Here is a 20,975-nt window from a genome sequence, read left to right as displayed (position 1 = left end):
TCCCCGTTTCCCGTTCCCTCTCTCTCTCTCTCTCTCTCTCTCTCTCTCTCTCTCTCTCTCTCTATCTCTCTCTCCCCTCCCCTCAATCTGTGTGTGTGAGTTGAGGGTTGAGAGCAGCGCAAGCTTTCAGGAAATGCGCAAAACGCGTCAGAACTCAGAACGCTTCGCCCGCCCCCTTGCGCCGGATGGGGGAGTGTGTGTGTGTGTGTGTGTGTGTGTGTGTGTGTGTGTGTGTGCGCGCGCGCGCGTGCGTGAGGATGGAAGAGGTGTGTTTGACTGTTTGTGCCGTGCAAGAGACGGGCAGGGGAGGGGGGGTGGAATTCACCCGCGGGCATGGAGGGGTTGTCTCTGTGTGTGTGTGTGTGTGTGTGTGTGTGTGTGTGTGTGCGTGTGCGTGTGCGTGTGCGTGTGCGTGCGTAAGGCACGGCCAGACACCCAATATAGCCGGTCAATCAGCCCCAGTCCCTGCCTTATGCATGGTCACAGATAGCCTCTGCCACACACACACACACACACACACACACACACACACACACACACACACACACACACACACACACACACACACACACACACACACACAGAGGGCGGGCAGTGGCATGACTGAGTAAATGGGTGGAGGGGAAAAAAAGAAAGAATTAAAAAGGACACAGACATACTGGACATTCTGTCACCGGTCTGCATGCGCACACACACACACACGCACGCACACAGACGTGCGCGGGCGCACACACACACACCCCACACCCCACCATCACTGTGCCTAGTGCCCAACACGGTGGAACATTCCACTGCACTACATGGATGCCATAGTCTCTCTCTCTCTCTCTCTCTCTCTCTCTCTCTACACTGGACATTATAATGTCCAGTCAGGGTCACTCATCGATATGTCTGTACACGGACAAACGTGTCCATGCATCTATAGCACATTAATTACAGTGTTCTTATTTAGATCATAAGACCTTCAGAATATGCATATGACACTGATTTATTAATAACGCAATGTATGATGGCACATTTAGTCCACTATAGGGCAGCGCTTCTCAAAGGATTCTTTTCAAGGACCCCCATAACTCTCCAGGTCCGTAACCTGTTGTTTTCGTCGACTAAAACTAAGACGAAAAATGTTCGTCGACTACCTTGTTTCACTGACGAATACTAAATGGAAACTAAATGACCGATGAATACTAAATAAAAGACTAAATGTATTGACAATTCGTCAACATATAAAAACTAGACAAAAAATTTAGGAAGGGATATAGTGGACAAGAGATCCAGTATAAGACATTGTACCCATGGTTGCATGCTGAAAATAGCAATAAGACTAAAACATTCCAGGTGACTAAAATGTGACTAAAACTAAATGAAAACTATTCAAGATATGACTCAAACAACAATCTAAATGTGCTGCCAAAAACAACACTGCATGGTGTCCATGGCGAAAATATAATTTGGACAAAAATGTCCACCACAAGCCAGCACGGTGATGCCACCTATAGCAGCACATAACATAATATGAACCCTGGCATCCCTATTGTTTTTTAATCCAAATACTTCACACGTGTTTAACAATTCCTCCAAAATAGTCGATCTTCTACAAGCTCACAACAACACGTGGCATTTAGAATTTAAAAGAATTTAAAAGAAAGAAGAAAGAAAGAATTTAAATCATCACAACAACGCGTTATAGCGTTGTTGTGATGATTTAAATTCTTTATTATGAATCACCCCTTGAGATGTATAGCATGCCATCTTGTCTTCCTCATGGAGTAAACACTAAACACAGCCATGAGTAAACACTAAACACAGCGATGACAAACAAAGAATACAAAAGTAATAAGTCTCTGTAGAAATACAGGAAAAAACAAAGCGAGGGGCCTTCTTATCGTTATACATTTTCCCTTCATTGTCAGTGGCATTTAACATTTGTGTTGCCACAATTTACGTCATATTTGGCAGACATTTTTGACCTAATTTCTCCCTTCATTGTCATGGCATTTAACGTTTGTATGTTGCCACAATTTACGTCATATTTGACCTAATTTCACCTTTCATTGTAAATGGCAAATATTGAGACAAAAGTCATAACATATTACCTATAATTTCAATTTGGCAGTGTCTTGAGTGTACAGGGTTTGATGAGGACCCAGGTACGGCTGCACTAATAAGGGCATAGGGCAGGCCCGTCTAGAGTTTAAATGGACAGTGATCAGTCAAAAGGGAGACATCGAAGAGGAAGGATGGATGGGGAACGATCAACATATGGAATGTCAGAACAGGTCAGCTCCATACTTTATATGTAGATTTAAGGGTTCTCCATATATGGGCATTCCCATATACGGGGATCTCCATCCCTGATGATGTCACGTGATGGCACGTGTCACGTGATATCAAGAGGCATGACCATATTATTATGGTCATGAGTGCAAAACACACGGACGGAGTGCAAAACATACTCTCTCCGCATGCCTTCTGCCTGGTGGAGACAATTATAGTGGAGTTTGTAGTGGAGTAAAAGTACAGTACAATACAAGGGCTGTCATGGCAAAAACTACAGCGGAGGGCACGAGACCGAAGGGCACGGAGGAGCCACATCAATGGCCAATGTTTAAAGGCCTAAGTATTTTCTATTTATTTAACCTTTATTTAACCAGTAAAAACCACATTGAGACTGAAGTCTCTTTTACACAGTGTGAACTGGCCAAGAGAAGAGGCAAAATGAGTGACACAGCTCTGCCAGTAACAATAAATACAAGACAATAAAACAGGACAAACATGCAACGCTCATGAATACAGTATACCGAAGAAGATCAAAGGGAGAACAGGAACGTCTAATAACGCAACCGATAAAGGCTAATTATGTCAAAACTAAGCAACGCAATTTGCTAATAAACTAAGAAGCAAGAGAACCAACATTTGCTATACTACGTCAAAGCAGGAGCAATGTTTGGGAAGTGTGCCCATGATGGCAATCCTTTTAAAGCTCACTGGGGGAATCACAGAATTGAGTCTGGTCTGTGTAGGTCATTCCAAGACCAGGGTGCAAAAAACAGCAAGACTTTTTTTTTCCCAGCCTCAGATTTTGTTGGGGGCACGACAAGCATTTGATCTGAGGTATGTAAGTAAGTAAGTAAGTGAGTGTACAATATTTGGCGTAGAAGTAAAAGTACTGGAAATTGGAAACACTCAAGTAAAGTACAAATACCTCAAAATTGTTTCTTTACACCAATCCAATCCAATCCAATCCACTTTATTTATGAATTTTTACACAACAAGGTTGAAACAAAGTGCTGTACACAAAGAAATACTAAAAAGCAACAACAACAACAGTACATAAACAGGGCCACATAAGGACACAATGCAGTGGAAGCAGCAACTCTTAATCAGTATGTTCACCCCCTGCGTCTCTCCTCTTAGGAACCCACAGAGGACGCGCTGGCCTCTCTCCGCCTGCTATCTGGGTCCAAAGTGCTGTACACAAAGAAATACTAAAAAGCAACAACAACAACAACAACAACAGTACATAAACAGGGCAACATAAGGACACAATGCAGTGGAAGCAGCAACTCTTAATCAGTATGTTCACCCCCTGCGTCTCTCCTCTTATGGGAACTCACGGAGGACGCGCTGGCCTCTCTCCGCCTGCTATCTGGGTCCAAAGTGCTGTACACAAAGAAATACTAAAAAGCAACAACAACAACAGTACATAAACAGGGCAACATAAGGACACAATGCAGTGGAAGCAGCAACTCTTAATCAGTATGTTATTGTTCACCCCCTGCGTCTCTCCTCTTAGGAACCCACGGAGGACGCGCTGGCCTCTCTCCGTCTGCTATCTGGGTCCGTGTCACCGTCTGTCCATCTGTCTGTTGACATTATGTCTGACCCATCATGGGTTCCTGGCTCTCTCCAGTCATAGTGTGCATGCTAAATACACATGATATGTGACACATGCACTTGTCATCATCATCACTGCGGTCCCCTGGCTGGTTGGTCGGACGGTTCGGTTCGGTCGGTCGGTCTGCCATGCCAGCTGTGGGTGACTGACACATGGGTCACCATAGTGACAGTCACTCTCTCCATCAGCCAGGATGAGTATGTTGTTTGTTTGTTCCTTTAGCTGGAATCCTCCTCCCTGGCACAGCACACACACACACGCATCACTTCAAGTTCCAGGAAGGACTTGTTGCTCGAATGTACAGTAGGCCTACATGTGTGTTGTTGCGAGGTTGCGTGTGTGCATGCGTGTATACAGGCTACATGTATTGGTACTATAGGAAGTTGCGACATTGTGAAGAGCAATATATATGGCTAGGGTTAGATCATGTATGGTTTATGGTTTAGGATTAGGCAGAGTTCAGATTTGGGGTTTGGTGCACCAAAAATAGCTATTTATTCTAAAATATCTGTATTTGAAATAGGTAGCACGCACACACACAGGTCTGTATTTATGTATGGTTGAAAACCTTGAAGAAATTAGTGGAGAAACAACAAATGCAGATGCTTCCAGACCGCACAGGTGTGCTGCATGATACAATGAAAGCAATTAATGCATCCTATTTTGCTCTGTGGCATTGATTTAAAAATCACACTTGTGTGAAGTGAAGTCGCCTTGTAATGTTTGGTTAAGGTGCTGTAAACAAACAAGACTCTTAAGCCAGACTCTGATCAAAAGGTGGAGGCCGATCAAAAAGGTGGTGGAGGCAATCTTTGCCAGCAGCAGTATACAACATGTGTCTGAGAAGCAATGGAAGCAGAGCCATTGTGACGCCTTGTTAGAGGGAATGAGGTGCAGTGATTGGAGAATGTGACGTAATGATCAGCTGAGATGTGCATGTGAATGAGGTATAGGAAACTAGGCTGATTGATACGGTCAGCTGACTACTGATTACAGCTGAGGCACGCAAACCACAAACTCCTGTGTCCCTGCATGAACTAACGCTGTGCTCCATTTGCTACTACACTGCATGCTTGTGTATCTCTCTCTCTCTCTCTCTCTCTCAGTGCAGGCCTGGATGTTTGACCCCTACAGTGAAGGGGTCTGGTATAGCTCTGTTGTGCTGTGGGAGGCATTTTCCCGGCATTGGGGTCCATTTGTCCCCAATAGAGACGTCATAAGACATTGTTTTCCCGGGACACGGTGGCGCAGTCGGAGAAGGTCCTCCTGGGTTTGAAAGAGTTTTTTAAAAGTGGACACTGAAGTGGTCTGTCTGAGTTCCAGAGGTAGTTAGTTGGTTCCACAGCAGTGGAGCACTAGCAGCAAAGGCTCTGCCGCCTTGCGTCACCAGCTTTGTGTTGGGGGGGGTTGAGTAAAACTTTGTCTGCTGATCTGAGGTTACGGGAAGGTATGTGCGGGGACAAGAGGTCGGAAATGTATGTAGTCCATTTAGTGATTTAAAAACAAACAAGTTAATTTTAAAATCAATTCTGTCAATATGACTGGTAACCAATGCAGTGAGGCGAGAACAGGAGATGAGTAAGCCTGGGACCGAGGCTGCTGATGGAGGGGAAAGGGACTTCCAGGAAACTCCCCCTCCCCCCTGTCAGGTGAAAAGAAGTGGCTGGACTCCTCATGCATAGAAGGAAGCATGATGTCAGTCCCGTTGCTCTCCACAGGTTGGCAGAGGGAGTGTAGGATTACATAGAAATGTAACACTGGGTGAAAACAAAAATAATTACGCACGCATGCACGCGCGCACACACACACACACACACACACACACACACACACACACACACACACACACACACACACACACACACACACACACACACACACACACACACACACATTTTCTTTTCTATTGCCCGTTGTATCATGAGCTACGTCAAAAGTTATTTAACAATATAGATTTGATGTGGTTAAGTGATGCAGAGCGACTGAGATGGATTTTCGAACAAAAGATATTTGCATTAGCAGAATATATAGAGAAAGCTTGGGACATAAGGACAAAGAAAACTTATATGTGATGTATTATTTTATTTTATGATAATGTTTATTTCTGTTTTTATTTTGATCAATTGTGTAACTTCTGTGTGGGAAGTGAACGTGAAATTGTTTATTTATGTTGTTGGTGTCTTATAATGCCGTAAGGGATGGGTCTTAAATGACAAGACACGAAAATAAAAATTCATTCATTCATTCATTCATTCACACACACACACACACACACACACACACACACACACACACACACACACACACACACACACACACACACACACACACACACACACACACAATGTAGACTATACTACAATGTAGCTTTGAAATTGAATGCTTGGTAGCATAGGATTTTCCCCCCTTCTTTTGTTGTGCTGCTGTTAGCTATGTTGGCTCTTATATCATGCTTGCATTGTATGCATAGTAGTGAGATAATGATCCAATGATTCAGCCTATGACTGATTGCACGCCAAGCCTGTCCAGTTGCGCCATCTACTGGCTGCCGACAGGCACTGGCGGTGCATGCCGTCATGAACAGGGATACATAATTAAAGCGAAACAAAACAACGGTATTGTTGTTCATGCTCGTACGCCACCACAGGGAGGCGCTGTAAGCAACAGAAAGTAAAAACAAAATGTTTCTCCGCCATTCAGGCAGAAACAGAATCCAGTCAAAGTTGGATCTTTGACTGGGTAAAAAAATGGGTTGCAAATTCGTGAGATAAAAAAAATAATATTAAACGTAAACGTGAGCAATGATGGCTCTCAGTAAAAGCATAAATGGCTTATTTTAAGGCACCTGGCTATATAGCAGGTGCTGGCTGCATATAATGAATGCTGTTGCTGGAATCAAACAAAAACGGACAATATTTGACAAACTACAAACTATTTTTTCCTGTGATACATATTTTTGTCCAAATATAGAACATTATTTCTGAATAAATTCATATATACATTCAGATTTCCTGTACTATAGTTAAATTAGGAAATTGAGACTAAAAAATAAAAAAGCAAAACTATTAGGAAAATCACACCCATGTGAAGTGAGTAGGTGCCGGCCGTGTGGGGGTCCCCGGGGGGGTTTCCCATAAGTTCCAGACCCACTGGAACACGGCCAGGGAGTTACCCTTATATGGGGTACTAAAGGGGTCCCCAGGGGGTCCCTCTACTGTAGGGCAGCGGTGGCCGAACGGTTTGCGGAGCGGTCTTGATATCGGAAGGTCGCTAGTTCGTATCCCCGGACCGGCACGTTAAAATTACCACCGCTGAAGTGCCCTTGGACAAGGCATTGAACAACCCCTACCATGAAATGTTCTATGAGCAGGGCCTGGCTGTAAACAAGTTATTGAGCTTAGTCCAGTTACCCTGGGTAAATATAGTAACTTTCCTTTCCTTTACTGTATAATGTCACTGTACTGTAGGCTACTGTCACACCCGTGTGTGTGTGTGTGTGTGTGTGTGTGTGTGTGTGTGTGTGTGTGTGTGTGTGTGTGTGTGTGTGTTAGGCTGCACAACAGTGGCCCAGGGACCCAGCCAGGGACATACATAGCTGTCTATAGCGGTTGCACCACTCAAAAACCCTATATGTAAGGTGATCAAGTCTTAGTGATCTCTTTCTCAGAAATCCACATAGCTACAGTATAGTTATAGCTATAACATGTGGCTACAGAGAGATGATGACAGTCAAATTATTAAATTAATTTATTTACACAAAATACCTAGAGTGTGCACCATATCAAGCAGAACAATACAAAAAGGTAAAGAAATATATATATATATATATATACAGTACAATATGAAAACTGCCATGCATGGCTGATAGTCTTAATTGTGTATGTGGGGTGATCATGAGGTATAATGTTAATACAACTAAACAATAATAATAACAATAATACTAACGGGGAGGTAGGCTTAGCTTATGTGTATAGCTATTGATTGTCTACAGACTATATTTCTATACGTATAGTCTGTCGCGGTCCGTCAGGAAGGTCTATAGATATCAGTGCATGTTCAGAGACATCTTCCTTTTCCTCCACAGTAAAATGGAGGCCAGTGTTCAGTGACCTCTGACCTCTGGCCCCTTTTCCATGGTTGAAGCGGCCCTGTTCTTAGTCCATGAGCCATGCAGAGCCCCACAATTGAGTGGGCAAAACCCATATACCTATATTCATTCTGGGCAGGAACCCCTTTTGGTGTTTTAAGCATTATGTTATACTTTAGCTATTGAAAAATAGCAGATCTACAAGCTCATAGCGCGGCACTCAAGCTTGTAGATTTGCTATTTTTGAAAAATCGTCAAAATGGGTTAAATTGTTTATAGGATCAATATAAGTAAATTAATATATGATATAACCCTTTCACATGAGGAGTAGCTTGTTCATATTTATCACACATTCTGTTATTTTCACCTAAAGGTATTACAGGTTTTCTGAAAGTGTACATTTAAATATGCAAATTATGCATTATATATAGGACAAAAAAATTAAAATGAAAAAACAAAAAAATTAAAGAAAAGGCTACTACTGTGGAAGGGTTATCATATATTAATTTACTTATATATTGACCATAAACAATTTAATAGAGGTATATGTTTTGCCCACATAACGAACGTTCCAATTTTATTTTTTCGCTCTGGCTCATGGACTATAAGAGCTGTTCAACCCTGGTGGAAAAGAAATACCTTTGTGTGTAGAAATGGACCTATATATATAACAACATGTCACTGGACGTTCAACACGTGCACAACATTAGATATATATACCAGATCAGGGGTGGTGCAACTTTGACGATGGAGAGAGCCACTATATTTCCACACTGTATATCCTATTCTTTCGTCTTCACACGATATCGTCAGCACCAACAGTTGTCGATGGTGACCATAAAATAACAGATGTTTACTTGCCCCACAGCCTTGGATGCATGGCTATATAGAGCACCGAAGTCCTGACGTAACTCGCTCATCCCTTCGATTCCCCTGGTTCACGGAAGTCATTTCTCTATATGGAGAATAACATGGGGTGATCTTAATATCGTCTACTATAAGCGTTGTGGTCCAAAATAAATAAACAAGCTGTCTCTGCGTTATTGTCAGGTAGGTGTCTCTGTATATCGTTTGCAACAGTCAGTCACTCATGATACAGTCTGCTTCTAGCGAAAATATAACTAATTCAGTAGCTGTAACAATAGCGTTTTCTCTCAGTCAGTTGATTCTTCATATCCATATGAGTGAAGCGGCCTGGATACCATGTTTATTTTTCAAACACAGTTCTTATATGAGGCGATCTAAAATCCCCCTATGGGGATTACAATGCAAATAAAAAGTACATGAACCTGTGGATTTGCGCCCTCTACCGATATTGACGTCAGACTTCGGTGCTCTATATTGGAGAAGAAACAAAACAGTTTTATTTTATTTCATTATTATTATTTTCTTTTTCAGACGTCGAAGTCAGAGTCACTGTCCGTTATGGAGAGCAGAGTCTCCCTGTCTGCACTTCGCTCCTCCGTGCTGCCCCCACCCGGGCTGCCCATTGGGGGGCCCCGGGCCCCTCTGGCTAGGGCCCCCCGCATGCCGTCAGGGCCCAGAGCACTGTGGCTGTGGTGGTGGTGGTGGTGCTGCAACCTGCATGGAACGGAGAAATAATATGGTAAATGGTGCATTTATATATAGCGCCTTTATCCAAGGCGCTTTACATAGATTGTGCATTACATTCACCCATTCACACACCGATTGCGGCGGAAGCCATGCAAGGTACCAACCACCACATCGTCGGGAGCAATTTGGGGTTCAGTGCCTTGCCCAAGGACACTTTGAGATGTAGACAGGAGGAGCCGGGATTCGAACCGCTGACCCATGGCGACTGTAGCTCAGGAGGAAGAGCAGGTCATCCACCTGCTCTACCTACTGAGCTACAGTTCCCCATTAACATCACAATTAACCCATTTGGTGGAAAAGGTTAAAGTAGGCTATACTCACTTTTTTTTAAAGTTTGTTTAAGCATAATGTTATACTTTAACTCAGGGGTGGGCAACTTTGACGATGGAGAGGGCCACTATATTTCTAAAAAATAGCCGATCTACAAGCTCAAAACGCATCGCATGCAGTGTGAAGCGTTTTGAGCATGTACTGTAGATCAGCTATTTTTGCTATATTTGAATTGAAAACCTGAATAATTTTTGCTTTATGAACTGTTAACATAACTTCATTGGGCACAAAAAGACCATACCATTTTAATACTATAGTCATTAAGTAGGACTAGTCATTTAAAAGTATATGTAATGAAAGCGGGTTTGGAATTGTATAGCTGAAATCAAAAATATATCAGTATTCTGACATTAACCTGGGGGCCGCATTAAGTGAAGATGGGGGCCTCATGTGGCCCAGGCATGCTTTAACTATTGAAAAATAGCAGATCTACAAGCTCGTAGCGCGGCACTCAGATCCGCTATGAGCTTGTAGATCTGCTATTTTTGAAGAATCGTGAAAATGTGGTGCAAATCTTTGAATATATATTCTTTCAGAGCAAACGTTTTTAACTATGAGTCTGCGGGGTGTTCCTGGAACGCCGTATTTTCGGCGGCCAAATACATATAATTCTAGGGGTTCTTGACATGAAATAGTTTGAGCACCACTGACGTAGAAACATAGGTTTTTCAGAAAACTTTTAGAAGACATTTTGTAGAATCTGGTCTCTCAGGTCTAAATGGGTTAAGTAAAAGTATCAATACTGCAATGCAGAAACACTATACGTAGCTATAAGTCCAGAATTCTAAATGTAGGATACTTGAGTAAAAGTATACAAAAGTAGGCTATTGACGTACTGAAAAGTATGCCAAAAGTAAAAGTATTCATTATGCAGAACGTCCCATTTCACAAGTTTTCAAATGTATAAATTCTTTTCGAAATATAGCAGATAAGCTCACATATAGTCACATCGTTGTGAGCTTGTAGATTGGGCTATTTTCAAATGGCCAAAATGTATAGGGCTGAAGTGGTCAATGTATAAGTTTTATAATAATAATCAAAAGTTTTCAAAACATTGTAGTGGAGTAAAAAGTACAATATTTGCACCTGCATGAGATGTGGTGGAGTGGAAGTAAAAGTGAAAATTGGAAATAATCCAGCAGTACTAGTAGCCCATATACAGCACTTGAGTAAATGTATAGCCTACTTATAAATTACTTTACACCTGCAATTAGCACCACCGCGCATAGGGCTATACTAATGACAGAAGAAATGTCAACAACATTACAACAATATGCAACCGCGCGGACGAACGGGGCTGGTATATAATGGGCGCTCTTTCACGCTTGGCGAGGCGCGCAGTCAGGCATTATTGGAGGCTGGTGGGGCGATTAACATTCCAGCCAAACTGTGACCCTGAAGGAAATGTTTTGGGGGGAGAAGAAAAACAAAAAGATACTTGACTAAGCCCCCAGACTGGGAGAAAAAAGGGGCTTAGAGCTGGTCCGTACGGTACCGTGCGCCTTTTACGCATGCTTGAATGCACCTTTTACGCACAGCGTTTCGTTTGCTTGTCTCAGATAAAGGTGCAACTAAAAGCCTCCGGAGCACGAGGGAATTGTTTTGTACCTCGAAACTGTTTTCAGTGGAAAATACACACGTATATTTTCTCAATATATTATAGGCTCATTCTACACACTATCGTACAACCACTGGGTCTTAGTTTAGGCTATCCATTTAGTTCCATTTGTACACTAAAGTATAAAGCCTAATAGGCTATACTCAGGATTGACTAAATGTATAAATATTAATTACAGGACCACAATGGAAACAAGCCCATATCTCTTTAACAAGCATTAATGTAAAATCAATCCAAACTTTAAAAGCGTCCAGCTGACTATATGTACAATACATGCTTTATAGGCTATACATTCCATGTTGCGTGGATGTCATATAATTATGTCCATGACTTTTGATTGATTGATTGATTGATTGATTGATTGATTGATTGATCGACAGTTTGCAGAATTACAGTACATTTCAAGCACAACTCAAGCCCACCTGTTTTTGGCGGCCGCCGCTCGGTCCCTCTGCCTCCGGTTCTTGAACCAGTTCCCGACCTGCGTGGGCGTCAGGCCGGTGGCGTGCGCCAGCTCCCGCTTCTTGCCCGGGTTGGGGTAGGGGTCCTGCAGGTACCACTCTCTCAGCAGGCCCCGCGTGCGCTCCTTGAAGCAGTGCGTCTTCTGCTCGCCGTCCCAGATGGTCCGGGGCAGCGGGAACTTCTTCCGCACGCGGTACTTGTCCACGGGGCCGAGCGGCCGCCCGCGCAGCCTCTCCGCCTCGCGGTAGTGCGCCTCCAGCCACATGGCCTGCAGCTTGCCGTGCGAGGCGCGCGCGAAGCGCCGCGTCTCCAGGATGTGGTAGAGCTCGCGGAAGCTGCCCGTGTGGTAGGCGACCACGGCACGGGCGCGCTGCACCGACTCCTGCTCGGAGATGCAGTCCCCGACCCCGACCGCCGCCCGGGCGCCACCGCCACCGACGACGTCCCCCCCGGCCTGGCCGGCCTGCACCGCCGCGGGGAGGGACCAGAGGAAGCGGGCCAGCCGCTCCACGTCTCCCGTCTCCTCCAGGGTCTCGCAGACCGACGCCACCTGCGCCGCAGAGAAGCACAGTCCCGGCAGAGCCAGCGTGGCGGTGGGCCGGTGCTGCTGCTGCAGGAGGGGGGACACGGACACCACCACCGGCCCCGGGGGATCCGAGTCCGGGGACCGGCAGCGGGGCAGCAGTGTGGAGCCATCGGTGATAAAGTGAGGCAGGAGGAGACGGGTGGCGGAGAAAAGCTCCAGAGGCGACCTGAACACCATCTGGAATATAGAGATCGATATGGCGAGCTAAAAAAGAAAAAGAAGAAAAAAGAAAAAGAAAAAAAAAGGGAAAAGAAAGATGCTTGTTCCGCGGGGGGCGCGCACAGTGTGACTAACTGACTGGTGGGGGGCGACATGGGGGTCTGCTCTCTTTAGCTCACCTGGGGATCAGGGGGGGGGCGCCGTTTCTGTCCCGTCATTGGCTACCCCCCTGGTACTGATGCGGGGTTGTCATGGCAGCAGCTGCCAATCACAGATCAGCTGTAGACGTTAATATCACAGCCTTTCATATTGCTAAAGGCTCCCATCCTCGCTGACCCTTTCTTATTATGTCACCTCTGCTGGTTCCACCCTGCACTTATAACAGTGGTTTTACTTCATAAAAGTATCAATACAGAACTATACTATATAGCCTATACTAAGTAAAAGTACAAAAGTATTCGTATCAAAATATACTTAAAACTCAGTGGAGAATGTCAAGTTTTCAAATATATATAAAAAGTATAAAAAGCTCACAAGCTCACAATGTGTCGGCGCGATGCCGCATTTTGTAGATCTCCTTTTTTCAAATGGAACGAAATGTATAATACGACATGGCTGAAGCTGAAGTGGTTTAGTAATAATAATAATAATCCAAATCAATAAAGTTTTAAAAATAATTGAAAGTGGAGTAAAAGTAGTACAACATTTGGATCCAAAATGTATAGTGAAGTAGAAGTAAAAGTATTGGGAATTGGAAATACTAAAGTAAAGTACAAATATAACTTATAACTTATATAACTAGTATACTTTCCACCACCAGTTATAACGAAGTCAGGTCAAGTCTATATGTGTTACGAAACAGAATCATCACAAAGCCTAAGGAATAACATCAGCGCTCTGCAATGGTTCTCAGACCTCTTTAACCCATTCTGACCTGAGATCAGATTCATACGAGGTTTCCACTGGACACACACTAGTCTGATTAACCCATTCTGACCTGAGATCAGATTCTAAAAATGTCAGTCGTTCTTCGATTTTTCAAAAATAGCAGACCTACAAGCTCGTAGCGCGCCACTCGGTGGCGCGCTATGAGCTTGTAGATCTGCTATTTTTCAGCAGTTACAGACCAGACCTTTAGAATAAAATAGAAGAGCGCACATCCTCCGATCTGGGTGCTGAGCCAACCTAACATTTATTTCATATACAGAAGGATGGTCTTCCTGCTTTCTTTGTCGCACCTCCAACGGTGCCATGGAGGACTATGCATGGCAGGGGCGTCCTCTTCCCTGAGCCAAGCCTATAAGCCTGACCGCATACCAGATATCATGAAGAAAAGCAAAGATTCGCAACTCACTTTTGCATAATGCATAAAGTATTTATTCACAATCACAGCAGGCAGGACATATACTACGTTTCGACCGGTATTGGTCTTTTTCAAGTATATTCATATACTTGAAAAATGTCATATAATTTTTTTCTTTCAAGTAAAAATGTTTTGCAAAATAGTAAAAAAAAAGGTTTAGGGATAAGGGGTTTAGCGGTGACAGAGATGGAGCCCCATATGAGCCCAGCCCCAGAGCTTTGTAGGAACAAAGAATACAGTACTATACATGACAATTCCACTTGTGATGGTGACCATCTGTACTGTACTGTACTGTACTGTACTGTACTGTACTGTACTGTACTGTACTGTACTGTACTGTACTGTACTGTACTGTACTGTACTGTTGTTGATGATGATGATGATGATGATGGAATCAACACACTGTGAGGCTTTTTATAGAACTTCTTTGTTCTCCCCACGAGTTACAAGCATGCCCAATCTTTCTTTAAGCATTATGTTACACTTTAGCTATTGAAAAATAGCAGATCTACAAGCTCTTAGCGTGGCACCGAGTGCCGCACTATATGAGCTTGTAGGTCTGCTATTTTTGAAAAATCATGAAAATATAGTGCAAATCTTTGAATATATAATCTTTCAGAGCTAACGTTTTTACTAGCTCAAATCTTTTGGAGGTCCCTGGAGCAACATATTCTCAGATGGGGGTCGACGGTCAATTACATATAATCTTTGGGGTCATTGTCCTTGACATGAAATATATTGAGCACCATAGAAACATAGGTTTTTCAGAAAACCTTTAAAAATAAATGTTGACGGTTGAATTGCAGAACAAACGTCCAGAACAGAGAAGGGCCAGAACCGGTGCCATCGGTGCTGTTAAGCTGCTTGCTTTGCTCTGCTGATGTTGATAACTAAATGCACCCGGTGGGTGATTAGAAACCTGGCTGGAGCGTATGTTTCTCTAACTGTAATCACTTTCCTATTCTCTAATATCCATCATTTCATGCGCTAAGCCGTTGCTCCATTCTATTACATGGGATTATCTCAGGCCTATCCAGCCTACTAAACATTAGTCTAATAGAATAGCATATTCCATCAACATTAACATATTCTGGTCACCTCTAAAGCCATATGCTCGGATTATTCTGGACCATAGGCTACGTGGCACACTTTGTGTGTCTCTTTGTGTGAGTGAGTGAGTGAGTGAGTGAGTGAGTGAGTGAGTGAGTGAGTGTACATTTGTACATCTTTAAATGTTCTGATTTGATGTATCATGTAAACACGTGTTAGTGCTTTTCCTGGTTATATCCTCAGTAGCAGTTTATTGTATTGACCTGTACTTTCTTAAGTTTCTTTTGAACTGTAGCCTACCCATTCTACCAACTGTGAATACAAATGTCAATCAATCAATCAATTGTAGACTTGTACTATACTAGTCCACATAAGGAGAGATGGAAAATGAGGGCATTTTCTCACTTTCTAGCTGTTTTTTATAGTTAGTTCTTAGGGTGAGGTTTTAGCTTTAGAACTGCTGATTGTTATAAGGCTAGGAGGACAGCAGGTTAATGGTACCTTTAGAGCTTGTGGCATACAGTACAGCAGACAGCTAACCCTTCCATCTCTCTCCAGTCTTCACCATCTCTTTTCTGCAGCAATTGGAGGAGAGGAGAAGGCAGAGAAGGAAGGATGAGTAACACACACACAAGTCACAACACCAATACACAAAGCACAACAGTTCAGTTCAGTTAATTTTGGTCATAGAATGAACATTGAATGCATTCATTACATTTGATCATTATAACTTAGTATTTAGACCAAAAAGGTATATGCTTATCGCATATCGCATATTGAGATGCGACACGGTCAGTGGGGTTACAACAGATAAAGTGTGTGTCTCACTCGGATCGCACTGCGACACAGATTCACGGCGTTATAGACGTGAGACCCGCCTAGTCAAGCTCTAGTCCAGTACATTCTCTTAGTGGACTACCTTCTAGCTAGTGACTGACATTATAGTGAAATTAACCACTTTTAAACCTGGCATCCCTATTTTGGGGGGGAAAACAGTTGAAAAACAGCAGTGATATAGCTCACAGTCACAACGCGTCATGGCACGATGTGTTTTTCTGTATTTTTTGAAATAGTGCTTAAGTTTTTAGACCGCTCCTCATTTTGCCGAGCCCCTGAAAGCCCACATTGACAAGCAGGGCATTCATTGCACTAACAACTCGTCAAGGTAACAACATGCACAGCAGCTTCCATGGCTCTGCTGGCCTGCCTGTCTTCACCAGCGTCTCTTTCTGAACCCCAGAAACACCAGTGAATGTGCGAGTGGCCACTTGAGCAGCATGCAGGTCGCTCTATAATGCGAGGCGTTGTGGTGATGCTGGGCTGAACTCTATATACGTGACGGCGGTGTGACTTGTGTTCATCTGTCATCATTTTAGATATGAATATGAAACACGTCTTTAACAATTATTTAATACTGTGACTAATCAAAAATAGCAGATATACAAGGCTTGTATATGTATAGATCGGCTATTTCTTTAAAATCATGAAGACTTGTGCAAATCTTTGAATATAGGCCTATATATCTTTTTTTAACTAAATCTTTGCTTCTGGGGGTCCCACTCCCTGGAACACACTCCCTCAGAAAACTGTTCAGGCAGTTCCAGACCAAACAGTCTTGTTCAGACTTCTTCAGACTCGTCAAAAGGTTTTGTTAAAACTATCAAAGATTGCAAACAGGATATAGAAGACATTTGTGGGTAAGGACAGACGCACAAAACATGAAGTATCTCGCTCTCCCGCCTGTGTGTGTGTGTGTGTGTGTGTGTGTGCTTGCACGTGTGTATCCTCACAACATCGCTCCTTGTTGGAACTATAGGGCGACAATTAAGTGACACGTCCACATCTCTCCCTTTCACCTTCCCTTTTCTGCGGCTGGACAATTAGAGGAGAGGAGAAAGCAGAGAGAAAAGGGAAAAGGGGGCAAAGAGGAGGCCGAGAATGGATGGGTGACACACTCGAACACACACACACACACACACACACACACACACACACACTCGAACACACACACACACACACACACACACAGCACTTGGATACAAACATGCTCAGAATGGCCACTGGTTGGGAGGAGGAGGAGGAGGAGGTTGTGAAGTGAGTTGTTGAGCCCCTTCCCCACCGCTGTGCGTCCCCCCCTCGTGTCCCCCATGTAAACAATAACCCCTGTCTCTAATTAACCTCTCCACCGACCTCCACAACTTAACACTGACCTCTTAAGCCCTGAAATGTTAACCCGCCCCCCTCCCCTCCTCCTCCCCTCCCCATCCTCATCTCTCTAGGAAGGACCATACCACACAAAAAAAAGAAAAGCCCAACACTCATCTGCACAACAGAAACGCAATCCTCCGATTCCTCGTTAAGCCCCTAATCACTTCCTGAGGGGGTGGGGGTGGGGGAGGGGGGGGGGGGGACCTTGTTGTGCTTTTGTGTCCCAATGCAAAGCGTCTTAAGATGAATTTATAGTCCGTTGCACGGCGGTGTCGCTTAACGCTCCCCCACCCCCACCCCCCCAACCTGACAGAGGTCATCAGTACGACAGAAGCTGTGGTAAGGACTTGTCCTTGTTCTGTAAATATAAAGTATAGTAAATATAAAGTCCATTTGTATACACTCTGAGAGTTACAGACCTGTTATGGTCATTCAGGGCTATCTCTTGTGTTTCTGTTCTGGTCATATTATTGTCTGCTCATTGTGTATGTCCACGGCAAAAACTTTAATTGTGACAAAAATGTCCACAACATAGCTGCCACCTAATAATCTGTTCTTTTCGGCAAGCGACGCTGTTGGTTGTGCTAGGGAATATTAATTGACAATGGTGAACAAAATAAAAGAGAGAGTGAGGTACAGTACATGGGGAGTGAGATGTGAGGAACAGGGCCGTGGAAACGGGGAACAAAAATAAGTTGACACAAGGTCACTTGCCCCACAGTTTTTTACATGCCCATGACATGAAAGTGGACAAAGCAGACAAACAAAACAGACTAACACAATAACATAAAGAGTTTCTGTTCTGCCCTGCCTCCTTCAACACAAGAGTTGGTTTTGGTCTGACTGAATTGAATGCATGCATCATTTCCTGATATCTGCTGTATCTTGAATGATTTGAATTCAATCGAATTCCCCCCAGCCATAATAAGACCATGCAGACCAGTGTCCGGGATGTGTGTCTGCTATCTGTTCATATTATGTTTGGATTTTGAAGTCTGATATCAAACAATTTAACACTTATTTCAACCACATTAACCCTCAATCTTTGAAACACGTGAATGTAAAAATATAAAGATTAGCCTGTACATTTTTGAAAAAATGATTTAGAAGGCCTCTCCCATCCTAAAGTGGTTATAGGAACATGCGTTCCCTTCCGTTTCTTTAACAGCTCAAACCTTGTACCCATCTAATTACCTGTCCTAACATCAACACCACCACAAGCACACACACACACACACACACACACACACACACACACACACACACACACATCAAAACAAACACACTGTGGACAATTCAGGAAATCTGTACATTGTACGCGGCGGACAGATGGATGTGGCATTGTATTACAGTGTGTGTGTGTGTGTGTGTGTGTGTGTGTGTGTGTGTGTGTGACTGTGTGTGTGTGTGTGTGTGTGTGTGTGTGTGTGTGTGTGGTCACCGAGGGTCTCCCTCTCTCTCTCTCGTAGACATCTGAGAGGGACAGGTAGTCGGGGGAACGCGGTACCGGAGCAACTAATCCAAGACACTGATTGGACAGTGAAACCCGATACTCCTGCTTAATCCTGCCGTATTATTGGTGGGTTTTGTCAGACCACCTGCATGATGATACCGCCTGCCTGCCTGGGAAGTGTTTGGGGAAACACACAAAGATTCTATAGTTTAGTTTATTTGCACATTATGAATAACAACAATATGGTAAAATAAAATAAATACAGAAAGCAAATATTTCAATAAGAAACAATATTAGTTACATACATGATGTGCTGGAAGTGCCAAAGAAAAAACCCCCAAAGGGGCTTATCGAGTGGCCTTCCTGTAGAAGCTACCAGTTGAGCCAAATGCCTTCTGAATCCTGACGGTTTTCTGAAAAACCCCATGTTTTTATGTCAGTCGTTCTCAAACATCTTCATGTCAAGGACCCCCGAAAATATATGTAGGCCTAATTGGCCGCCGACCCCCATCTGAAAATATGTTGTATGTTGTCCTATAGGGAGCTTGTAGATCTGCTATTTTCAATTTGCCGAAGTATGCATATAGGGCTGAAGAAGTGGTTCATGTAGGAATTTTAATAATAATACAAATATGAAGTATAGTAAGTTTCAAATAATTGAGTTAAAAGTGCAATATTTATTGTTTGCCTCTAGGATGTATAGTGGGGTAGAAGTAAACAGTTACAGTACTTGAGGACCGTGAAATACAGAAATAAGAAATTATGTCTCAAGTGATAGGAGAAGGAAAGGAACTTAAAATTCCACAATACAGTATTACGTGTGTCCATTTCTGCACAAGAATGTCCATTAGCAACTGTAGACGAGTAGAGAGAAGTGGTTCTGAGCACTAGAGACAGCTATGTTAAAGGAGAACTTCTTAAATCCCTCACTTCTAAAGTGCACGCACTGGTGGTTACAGACACACTGGTAACAGACACACAACACAGGCATAAACAAGGCTTTCACTTGAAACATTCAATACCACTGCTAGTGACTTTTCAGGCAGTGAAATTCATCAAGTTTCCCCTATTTCCCCTTAAATAAGCCCTCAATGGGGGTTGGGTTTTTGTGCTAATTCACGTATTTCCATCGAAATGAATAGTAAAGTGTGCCGCTTGGGATACTATTTACATTATGAAGAGAGGATATATATACAAAATAAAATGATTTTTGAGCAATGGAAATAAGCGAATTAGCACAACACCCCAAATGCCCCCTTCAATTCAGTGCAATTCAATTCAAATCATTGAGGGCTTATGGTAGAGGAAATAGCCAATAATGCGCTTTTGCACGAAATAACACCTGGACCTCTTTGGTGGGGAATGTAACAACTACAAATAAAGGTATAAGAAAGCCTTCTAGCATGGAATTCTCCTTTAATGATGGCCAAGACTAAACAAAACGGTTTGATGGACGTTTTCAGTTATATTGTTGTGTTTCTTTTGTCTTTCCTTGGTGGTGGTGGTGGTGTTTATTAACTGTACAACAGATAAGAGGATTTTTTATGTTAATTTAATTAATCTAAATTAAATTAAATTAATCTAAAAATGGAATATAGGCTACTGTATGGATTTAATGATAAAAAAGGGGGTCAACAACAACACAAAGGCCACCTGCACCAGTCAGTGCATAATAAAAAAACAACGTTTTTAATAGTAGGGTCGGAACAATTAAACTAATAATGCTGCTTAATTGGTGGCCCAGCTGGTCCATGTGCAGCATTATGACCTCATGGTTCTAGCACAGCATGAGGCTATGATGTCGTCCAGGCAGTGTTTACATCATTATCCAGTTGTTGTGTCAGAGTCACACATAGCCCTGTTCTGTTCTGGAGCTTTTAGATAAACACCACCCGGTGACAAACTAATACACTGACAGGCAAAAAATACAAACAGCTGGAAAATACAAACAGCTGGAACCCCCCCTTAACACACACACACACGCACGCGCACGTTGTCCTGTGGCGATACTGCTGCTCTCTCGGTAGCAACTAATGGGGGATACAAAATGATCGAATAACACAAATATGCTTTCGCAGCAGACTGGGGGGGGAGGGGGGGTCTGAAATGTAATAGGAGTCAGACTGAAGCCAGAGGAAAAGACGGAA

General features: G+C 43.2%; 1 protein-coding gene across 1 annotated transcript; it reads right to left on the bottom strand.

Annotated features, from left to right (window-relative positions):
• Positions 1-9,379: 9,379 nt before the first annotated feature.
• Positions 9,380-12,772, bottom strand: six3b (SIX homeobox 3b; the record flags this gene model as incomplete). The annotated part of the gene is made up of 2 exons (XM_080789325.1): positions 9,380-9,566; positions 11,970-12,772. The coding sequence occupies 2 exons, from the start codon at positions 12,770-12,772 to the stop codon at positions 9,380-9,382; spliced, it is 990 nt and encodes a 329-aa protein (XP_080645451.1).
• Between the last annotated feature and the right edge of the window lie 8,203 nt (positions 12,773-20,975).

Source organism: Protomyctophum bolini (assembly GCF_963924005.1).
Source record: "Protomyctophum bolini genome assembly, chromosome: 18".
NCBI lineage: Eukaryota > Metazoa > Chordata > Actinopteri > Myctophiformes > Myctophidae > Protomyctophum > Protomyctophum bolini.
This window is presented reverse-complemented; position numbering and strand designations above follow the sequence as displayed.